General features: G+C 37.6%; 2 protein-coding genes across 2 annotated transcripts in view; one reads left to right on the top strand and one right to left on the bottom strand.

Annotated features, from left to right (window-relative positions):
* Positions 1–109: 109 nt before the first annotated feature.
* On the top strand, positions 110–1690 carry LOC142981526 (cytochrome b-c1 complex subunit 6, mitochondrial-like). Its single transcript, XM_076127518.1, has 3 exons — positions 110–225; positions 339–436; positions 1340–1690. The coding sequence occupies exons 1-3, from the start codon at positions 150–152 to the stop codon at positions 1511–1513; spliced, it is 348 nt and encodes a 115-aa protein (XP_075983633.1). The 5' UTR covers positions 110–149; the 3' UTR covers positions 1514–1690.
* A 282-nt stretch (positions 1691–1972) lies between these two features.
* The window catches only part of LOC142981521 (rabankyrin-5), a 47788-nt gene continuing 39586 nt past the window's right edge, over positions 1973–10174 (bottom strand). The window contains exons 6-21 of the mRNA XM_076127512.1: positions 9574–9800; positions 8707–8850; positions 8236–8605; positions 7745–7929; positions 7346–7533; positions 7037–7190; positions 6622–6784; positions 6268–6344; positions 6012–6180; positions 5546–5782; positions 5103–5320; positions 4517–4716; positions 4029–4141; positions 3818–3940; positions 3615–3739; positions 1973–3518 (exon numbers count right to left, since the gene is read on the bottom strand). Of these exons, the coding sequence (XP_075983627.1) occupies positions 3389–3518; positions 3615–3739; positions 3818–3940; positions 4029–4141; positions 4517–4716; positions 5103–5320; positions 5546–5782; positions 6012–6180; positions 6268–6344; positions 6622–6784; positions 7037–7190; positions 7346–7533; positions 7745–7929; positions 8236–8605; positions 8707–8850; positions 9574–9800 (2823 nt within the window). The 3' untranslated portion in view covers positions 1973–3388. The remainder of the gene's footprint in view (positions 3519–3614; positions 3740–3817; positions 3941–4028; positions 4142–4516; positions 4717–5102; positions 5321–5545; positions 5783–6011; positions 6181–6267; positions 6345–6621; positions 6785–7036; positions 7191–7345; positions 7534–7744; positions 7930–8235; positions 8606–8706; positions 8851–9573; positions 9801–10174) is intronic.

Genomic DNA, 10174 nt, shown 5'->3' with positions numbered 1-10174 from the left:
ATTTAACAACAGAAAATCTCCTACGACTTTGAGATAAGTAAAGATATCGTAGTATTGTCAGAAAATACTAGAAACAAATTTATCTGGATCTTTTGTATAACCTTCATTTACCGTCGTTCTTGTATCGTAACTAATCGAAAATGTGAGCTATGGGGTGTAATTTCATAATTTTACTAACTGGCAACATTGGTTTACTTGCTATCGGTTGTTGCATCATCGATTTAGGTAATTTTTCGCTAAAAAAGTTTAATTTCTGGCTAAGAAATAAGTGGTATTTGATTAGAATCATCACATCACGTCAGTCGAAACTAGTGTGATAAAGTGAATATAATTTTCAGGCAAGATGTCCGAGAAAGCGATCCTTCCCGTGGTCAGGGCTGATGAGGAGGAGGCTGCTGAGGAAGAAGAAGTTGTAAACCCTCAGGAAGTTTTGAGGGTAAGTTTGCGTTCATATAAATACTCTTAGTATCTGATTATTAAGATGTCTTCATAATATGCTAACCTTACCTTGAACATAACCTCTTCCAGATATCCTATCATTATTCCACTATCAAAATATTGCCTTCCAGAAGCCCATAGTGAAGAACATTTGGTTAGTCGTAACAGTTGGTTTTTTATTTAATTATACTGTATATTCTCTAAGAAAGTTCATAATATTGGTAGTTTCGAAATCGATAGCTGATGTATTATTATGTTTGTTTCGTTAAGTTTACCTTGATGCTGTTATGCATCTCACATGTGTGTGTCAGTTTGAATTTCGTCGATATTTTGTTGCTGCACACCATACTATATGGTTCTAGAATTTGCATTTTTTTATGGTTAAACTTACTGCACCTGGGTGATAAGATTTCTAAGGTTTAGAAATCTTGTATGATAATCATGATCCTTAATTATCTGTGTACAATTTTTTTACAAAATCTTTTACATTAAACATATTTGAAAATCTCTATTATTTAATTATGGCTAAGTAATTTCTAAGTTTCAACAAAGCTTTAGTTTAGTTTATGACATACAAATAAGTAGAATGTTTAGGTAATAAATGCTTGCTAAGAACACATTTTATAACTTAGTTTATATCTATCAGAGTTGAATGTAAAGTTTTATAAAAGGAAACAAGAGACTTAATACAACTACTGACCAAATAACCATATTCACATGAAAGCGTAAAGGTGTTAGACATAATCAGTGAATTCACTTTTTTTTTAAGTTGTATAGTCTAGCCATATTAAAATTTTACTTGTTGTTTAAAGTTTAGTGTAACTGCATAAAAATCATTATTCATGTATTTATTTTGTGTACACAATTTACGCAGCCTAAAATTTCAACATTACTTTTCCAGGAGGCATGTTCCCAGAAGCCCGATGCCCAGAACCTGTGGAGCAAATACCAAGAATGCAATGACCGTGTCAACTCTCGCTCACAGACCGCTGAGACTTGCGAGGAAGAGCTCATTGACTACCTGCACGTCTTAGACAAGTGTGTCACCAAGGACCTCTTCAAAAGGCTAAAGTAATTTTAAGTAAAGTTATCTGCCCTAACTGCCTAACATCCTTACAAATGATTCTTGTGTTACATAATGATTTCCTTGTTTCATGGTACAAAGGACAGAGTAGGTTTTAGCTAAATTTATTTATGTGTGATGGACAGAGTTGATGTTATCGTTTATTTGTAAATAAATAATCACAGTTAATTCTGATCTTTTTTTTGAGTCCATTTTACAAACCCTGAGATTAATCAACCTATGATTACTATAGAATTGTTTGTGAGAACTTAATTGTTATAGCATATATTATGTCCACCAAAAGTTATACTGGAAAATGAGGAAGGAAAGTACAATTAGGTGCTTGTATGGGACATCAAGTCATCCTCACAGCTCACTTTTACTTGAAAAGGTGCAAAGTGCCTACCAGGAGAAATAGGATAAAAATGGTCCAAAAGCCAAGTTGATTAAAAGATAGGAATAAAAAGCAAGTTGCATATAATGTTTTTATTATAGCAAATATAAAATTTTGAAATGGAAATAATAATTTCGTAAGTATAAAATAGCTCTAAAATAAAAAAATAAGCTCTGGAATCACAAGTAAAATGGCACTCAAAATAAAACTGGTTGAATAACAGATACAGAGTGTATTTCCATAAACCCGTGCACATAATATATCGGAATGTCAAAACAAATGCCAAATAACACAATTACTTTTACAAATTGTAAACATTGTATAATAGTTGTCTTAAACCTACGCATTAAAAGAATACATATTACATTTCAGTGTCTATAAAATCCCTACAACTAAAGTAATAAAAATTGACTTGAAGAGTTACATAATGTATGCACTTTTAATACGAAATACGTTTATAATGTCACACAAAACCAGGGCACAGAATATACTCATCATAGCTGGAAGTCATTTTAGAAAATCTCTACAAGAGAAAATCTTGCATCAGTAAACCCACGAAATAGAATTATTGATAATTCTCTTACACTACCTAATACTAGATCTCACACTTTATTTCCAAAATGACTGCCATCCCTATTTACAAGTGATCGAACAATACGCATCTATAACATAGTGTACGTTAACGAATGTTGGATGAAAATACTAAAAGATAATTACTAAGTATAAAGTATCTACTATAATCCAGAACCAGTGAATCTTTTTCATGTGTGAACATTAAAATAGTTATAAAATTTTAACAATAATGTCTAACAATATAATATAAACCAATTTTAGCTCGTAATTAATAATTCTCAATATTTTAAAGCTAGAAATTTCAATAGAAAACAAAAGCACGTGTAAACTTTGGCATAATTCGTGAAGAAAACTGAAAGTGTCGTGAAAAACAGTAGAGGCACTATTTTCAAGCAAGTTCTTTTAATAATATCTAATGGACGCGCTCTTGATTTTTAAAGATTACATTCTAGGCATTACATAGTAGGGTATACTTCGCATATAGACGATAATCGTGACCTTAAAAGCTTAACTAAATCACATTGTAATATATCAACGACGCAGTATATTATAAATACGTTTAGTTTGCGACTTCTGATGTTATAACAGATAACTTATAACATTTACGTGAGTATAGTGCTAAGTGCAGTGCTAGGGGCACTCGTGTATTCGATGCATATTACAAAAAATTTAAACTGTAGTGGGTAAGTAATCTAGCCTCTTTCAAAATAAAGACTTACTTGTTCTATTTAACTGGGATGTGTATATTATATTCGTAATACAAAATTCACTTCATACATTTCGTGTTAGTCTTATGACTAACGGAAATACTTGAAATATCGAGCCACTTATGTATACTTACAAGTGTGGGGTTGCCTACATTGGATAAGACTCATACGAGTGATCTACTCAGTACAGAACGCTATGATATCACTACGCCACTAACTCGCTCCGACTTGCAGAACGTTGAAGCAGATTTCGCATACTCGCTGCGGTTTGTTGAGGCCAAATTTTAGTATGGGGACGTCTTGACTCGAGCATTTGTTGCATAACATGCGTCCACAGTGACGACTGTAATGAAAAGAAAGATTATTAATTTGCCCTAAACATAAAAGATATAATAAGTAGGCTTTTAAATATTTTGAATTTAGTAAGTGAACAGTTTACCAATGATGTTTCCTCATGGTGAGCGTGAACTTAGTACCACACTCTTGACAGAGGTCACTCTCTGCCCACGGCGCCTCAGCGGGCAATACATCTAACAGTCTATGAAGTAGTTGCTTAGTCGCCACCTAGAACAAAAACAAGTGTTGAAAACGCTCTTTACCCTACGCCATTTGCAAACTTAGGCAACTCTGTAACATATTTACCTGATAATTAAATATAGATATTCCGTCTTTGTTCTCTTGCGCAAGGCACGCTCCGGCGCGTACAAGAACCCTGCACATCGCGCCCTGGCCATTCATATAGGCTAATAGAAGTGGCGTGTTACCCTGTAAAACAATTACAAGTGATTATTTTTAAACTATTAAAAGGGAGCTACATACATACATAGAGTAACGCAGAATTTTATTATATTACCTGAAGATCAGTTTTATTGATAGGGTAATCTGGCATGAACTCTAGGAATATCTCGCAAATAGTAGCTGCATTGTCTTTTTTACACCAGCACAGTTCATGGAGAGGATTTCTACCTGCAACAAACATTTTCAAAATTCATGATTAATATTACTGTCAGTCACGACTATGACATGTCACTATTACATCATATTCAAATCTAACAATCAGCAGAACGTGCCTTCCTTGTAACTGATAGCAGATCATTTTGTCTTTAGAAAGTTATAATGAAAATTTTCCGTTATGCGCACCAAAATTGTTAGCGCAACTGTGTTTTAGAATACGTATACATACGCATCCGTAATATGTGCGCTAACATTTAAGTATACGTGACACTGTAAACGAAAGACATATTTAAACTTGAATTATCCTTAACTAAACTGTAGTTACAAAGGGTTTAATAAGCAAAGGTCTCTGTAATTAGGGTAATGTAAGTGCGCGTGCGCGTGTACCCTTGAGGTTGGTGGCGGCGGCGTCGATGTCGGTGTCGGCCAGCAGCGCGCGCGCGGCGGGCGCGTGTCCGTCGCGCGCCGCCACGTGCAGCGCGTTGTCGCCGGCCGCGTCCACGGCGCCGCACTCCGCGCCGCCCGACACCAGCGCCGACACCATGGCCTCGTGCCCCGCGCCCGCCGCCACGTGCAGCGCCGTTCGCCTGCGATTCGTTCAAAACTTATAGTATATCGTATTCGCACTCGTAAAGTTGAGATAGAAACACCGATTATGGTAAATGGAAGGTACATTCCCAGTTGTCCCCTCAGCGCTGTCACCCCAGGGTGACAACTGGTAATTTTCTTCCTACTTTTATTCCCAGTTGTCACCCCGGGGGACAATGTTAGAGGAGACAACTGTGAATATACCGAATGGAAGCTCAAAACTTCACATTCGAGTTTACATAGTATATAATAATGCTATATAGAAACTAAAGATCAATAAACTAATAGAATTAAACATAACAAAAAAAAAGTACAATGTTGAGAACAATGTCATATTATAACTCAGAATTGAGTATTGTGTGTACTTATAGTAACAGATACTTACTTATGCGCATCCCTGTCGTTAGGCCTCGCACCAGCTAGCAGCAAACTCCTAAGTAACACTTCGTTGCCGGTAGCGGCCGCTAGGTGCAGCGGCGGCGCTAGTGTCGCGTCCTGGACCCGAGAGTTGACGTCCACTTCTACAGATAGTAGGAACATGACGCTCTCTACATCGCACGTCTGAATCGCCACGTGAAGGAAGTTACGACCTTTTTTATCCACCTGCGTATACAAAATCCCTTATCAATACACTAGGCAAAGATTTGATAACCATGATAAAATATCGTTTCACAGTGAAAACAAACCGAACAAAAAACAATATATCAAAACTAATTCTTACGTCAATCAGAATAAGGTTTACTTTTGAATTTATATCATTTCCATTCACTATCTGTCATTAATTCAATTACTTGAAACAATTGACACATAGCAATATTTAAATGTTACCTGTTCAGCAGCCGAAGGATTCTTCTCTAATATAGCTTGAGCAGCCTTGTTATTCCTAGCGGTGAGTGCGGCGGCGAAGGGCGACACTCCCTTGTTGTCCCTTGCCGACAGTTCAATGCCCGGTTGAGAGAGTAACAGTGAGATGATGCCTGCGTGCTGGTTCTCTATCGCGATGTGTAGTGGAGTCTTGCCTTCTGCGTCTTTTGAGTTTATGTTCGCGCCGTGTTCTAGTAAAGTCTAAAGGTTTTCCATGTTAAATTAGTTTAATGCATTTATGTATGTGCAGTAATTAACAAGTACATAATATATTGCGGGATGTCGAAGTAACATTTATGCGTTCTAGCGTACACGTATACGGGCACGAACACCTTCGTATACGCTGGTATCATATTACGAATAAAAGAATAATAACCTACATGCGCAAAAAAACGTTTGGCTTGAAAAAAATATGAGTTCCATTTTTTACCTGTATAACTTCTGTAAGTCCCCAAGTACAGCAAAGATGTAAGGGCGTGTGTTTCTCAGCGGCGATATCTATAGCTTCACCATTAGGCCCGAGTCGTCGCGGTGATTCTACGTCACAGCCCGAACGAATCAAGAACATTGCTAATGATTCCTTGTTTTCGTCTATTGCCCTGTTGAATGACCAAATAGTAAGTTTGACACCTATTAGACGTAATATTATTATAATAGTAAATATATGATGTTTTGTGTTTATTTACTTATGTAACAGTGTCTGTAAGCATCCGTCAGGACCGGGTCCCCAGCAGTCCGCGTCAGCTCCGTTCCTTACCAAAATCTGGGCAAAGAAAATATTTTTTTGATACAGATAAATTACGAAACCAAAAATCGGTTATTAAACCTACATTTGACTCACACACTTTCACTAACTACAGCATAGAAGTATGATAAAACGGTTACAGGACGAAGAAAAATATCGTGAAGATATCTTGCGTGTTCAAATTTATTTACGGGATAAAATTTTTACTCGACTTAGATAGTAAAGTGAACTGGGAAAGCGATGAAATAGTACTTGTTCTGCAAAAAAAATCAGGCATATAAATAAAGAAACATACGCTAGCGACTTCTTCCTGTCCCGAGTCGAGCGCGGCCCAGAGCGGCGGTACACCATTAGCGTCGAGACGGCTCATGTCTACGCCGCGGACGCACAGAGCCTCCACGACTAGTCCCAACCGGCAGTGAATGCCCAGCTGAAGGGGACTCTCACCCGCCTCCGTCCTATAAACATTACAATGGCTGTTAAGTTCTGCTTATATTATTAGAGCATAGATAAAGACCGAAAAGAAAAAAATTGGAAATGGAAATACTTAAAACTGAAATAAATAAAATTAGGCAAACCAATTACGATCGGGTAATAATTGCGAAGTCTTGTAAAATGGGGTGAGGAAACTTGGAATTAATAATACATTACATCTTAAAAATTGCCTGTTATTTCAAGATCTCCAGTTCAAAAAAATAAAGGTTACTTACAAAGCGTTCATATCAGAGCCGTGGTCGAGCAAGAATATAGCCGTTCTGGAGTCCTCATCGACAATGGCCTGGTGTAACAATGTGAAACCTTTGCCGTTGCGGATGTTTGGATCTGCACCACCCTCAATCAAAGGTGCCACTAGATTTTTGTGACCTGAAAATACAAACATACGTAAAGTTCTGCGGTGAATATTCCTGCTAAAAAATGATTTTTTTTTTATATTTTTCGTTAATTTTTTTCATCGGTTAGGAACATACTTTTTGAAAATAACTGAAAATAATTCTTGGTCAAGTGATTTTTCTATTTACCCTCACTGAGTGCCAGACTGACGGGTGTGTCGCCCTCAGAATTCTTCAAGTTAAGATTAGGTGTGAGGTTGACATTGCTGCGGTCTGTCGCCGGCATCTCGCCTTTCTCCACCAACTTCTTGTGCTCTATGATGGCTAGAACTGCGCCTTCGTGGTTGTTTAGTACCGCCAAGTGAAGGGGAGTTTGTCTGCCAAAAAAATAAATCCTTTAGGGGACCTGTAAAAATCTAAATGGAATATTTTGGTACTGACTATCAAAGCAACGTTCAAGTATTGTCAACTTTCTGACCGTTTACTTTCACCGAAGAATAGAACACTACTAAATATGTAGTATTTGGGTTCTTCTTGTTTATAATATTACATTTTGTCATCAAAAAATCTACACTACAAATTTCTTACCTATACACAGTATCCTCTTGTTCTCCATAAGCAGTCTGCAAGTTAGGCCTAGCGCCGTGCTCCAACAAGGCAGAAGTTAAACGGGCCAGTCCATTGGCACACGCCGCGTGGAGAGCACTCAGGCCTGCTTCATTAGTGTGATTCAGCTCACCGTTCAAGTGAGATACCAAGAATACTGCTGACTCCTGTTAAAATAATTTCAATAGGTGACTTTTGTAAGGAAAAAGACAGGTTAACTAGAACCGCAAGTGTTACAGTAGGTTTTCTAATACTGATGACAAATTGACAATAAAGTTAGTTAATATTTTACTCCAAAATAGCGACAAAGTAGAAGAATAGACCGCGTAAAAGATGACGATACTAGCTTGACACCTTCACACCAGAATGGAATCAGACCGCCAGATATAGGCTACAGTGAACATCTATGGGAGAGGCCTTTGCCCAGCAGTGGGACGACACAGGATTACAAAATAAAATAAAATTTTACTCACCTCGAACCATCCTTGGGCCAAAATATGCAGCAAACTATCTCCCGAGCCCGTATACAATGGATTAGGATGACATCCTTTCTCTAAGAGCTTAGCAGCGAATCCTCTTTCTACCACACTTTCCGTCTTCCCTTCTACAGGGTCTTCTGTAAACGCGTTCTTATTTGTGACGGGAGTATCGAACGGGTTAGAACCGTTCATGACTAACGTCTCACTAGAAGATATGGAGGCCCGTCTGTCGTCGACTAGTGCGTAGTACAGGGGCGGGTGTTCGTCTGTCAGTGTTCGAAGGTTCGTGTCTAGGGTGGGCTGTTTGAGGAGCAGATCGAATATCCTTTGGTTGCGGGCTATTACTGCTTGATGGAGTGGCGTGCTGAAAGATGATTTAATCATAGTACCGACTTCTTCTGTTTCTTATAATGACAGAATTTTGCTTTTAATGGCGATTGAAGTCATTTTTTAAGTAGTACTTACAATCCTTTCCTATTCTGTCGGTTGATATCAGCATTCTTCTGTATCATGATGTCAGCGACTTCGGCCATTTGGTCCATGGTCTCTTCATCACAAGAACTTGATGTCAAAGACGCTATCAGGTGCAGAGCAGTATCTCCTTCCTCTCTACAAAGACCAAGATAATACTTTATTACAAGTGATCGAACATTTTGTTGAATTATAGAAGTGGCTCAGTTTCTTTACTGGGAGCTTTTTTAGGTGTGGCTGTCGGTTATTTTGTCAAGTCACTTCTTAGCTGAAAACTTGATCGTTCGTAATTCTAATACCAGCTTCTAAATGATTTTTATCTTTAGTTGTTGGTTGTTTTTAATATCAATAGTTTTTTCTACGTTATACATTTCACGCGGTGCCCTAAAAAGGTAGAAACGTGATTCGCATACCATCAACTTGACACCCATTGGATTACTTCACCTTACTTTAGCTACGAGGGTAATGGACTGTGAACTGCTTGAACAAAAGTAAACAAAACGCCATAATATTTCTGAGTGTTGGCATTGTGAATACAAAGCCTAGTTCAAATTAGTAAAGGTGCGATCCACGGTTGTCAAGTTGTTGCGGCAGAGTGACGCGTAAAGGTAGGCCCTTTAGTTACGCTTTTTACATTTATTTACATAAAGCCTGTACATTACCACAAGGTAAATTATTTTGTAGAACGTTATACTTAGGTTAACCGCAATGTGGGTTGGGTGTTTTGCATTTTCATATTTTCCTAGTTCAAACGGCTTCAACTTTTTACCTAATTCTATCAGGTAAAGAGAATCAGTAAGAACTTCTGATGCAGGCAAAACATACTGTTGTTAGTTGTGTTAAGATATTTTTTGTACTAACTTTGTAATGATATTCGGGTCAGCTCCATTATCGACGAGGAACTTGGCCGAGAAGGCATCTCTGGCGTCAACAGCTCGATGCAGTAGAGTTCTGCCGCGAGGACCGCGCGCGTCTGCGTCTGCGCAATGCTGCAGGAGAGTCGTCGCGATTGAAGAGCTGCGCCCTCGTAGAGCCAGCTCTAGGGGCAACTCACCTCGCGACGACATCGCGTTCACTATGTCCGTTAACTGTAACAAAGATATAAGCCAAAATTAGCATCTAGAAAAGTAGCTTTAGTTGTTCACAAATCTCGATTTTACTCAAAATCTAAGTTAAAAATAGCAGAAATGGCTGCGTATTAGTTTTATATTAGCAATTCAATTTTGCGTTCGCAATATATTGTCTAACATTTTTTTTCGTGTGGTGTATAAATAATCTATTGTAGACTTAATAAAATATATTGAATTTCCTTGTTTCACTTTCTCATTGTTTTTATATATATTATGGTACAATCAAGAAAAACGATTACTTATTGAAAATAATAATATAATCCATATTTCTTAATAAGATGTCAAGTATATCGAAAGAATTTCATAATTTCTAACTCTCACAATTAATTAAA

The sequence above is a fragment of the Anticarsia gemmatalis genome, chromosome 20, assembly GCF_050436995.1.
Source record: "Anticarsia gemmatalis isolate Benzon Research Colony breed Stoneville strain chromosome 20, ilAntGemm2 primary, whole genome shotgun sequence".
NCBI classification, from domain to species: Eukaryota; Metazoa; Arthropoda; class Insecta; order Lepidoptera; family Erebidae; genus Anticarsia; species Anticarsia gemmatalis.
This window is presented reverse-complemented; position numbering and strand designations above follow the sequence as displayed.

What these genes read in the sequence shown, in the direction of transcription:
- LOC142981526 (XM_076127518.1), top strand. Translation starts at nt 150, where the DNA reads ATGGGGTGTAATTTCATAATTTTACTAACTGGCAACATTGGTTTACTT. An exon ending in TTGTTGCATCATCGATTTAG is followed by an intron (nt 226 to 338) that starts GTAATTTTTCGC and finishes TATAATTTTCAG; the next exon opens with GCAAGATGTCCGAGAAAGCG. An exon ending in ACCCTCAGGAAGTTTTGAGG is followed by an intron (nt 437 to 1,339) that starts GTAAGTTTGCGT and finishes TTACTTTTCCAG; the next exon opens with GAGGCATGTTCCCAGAAGCC.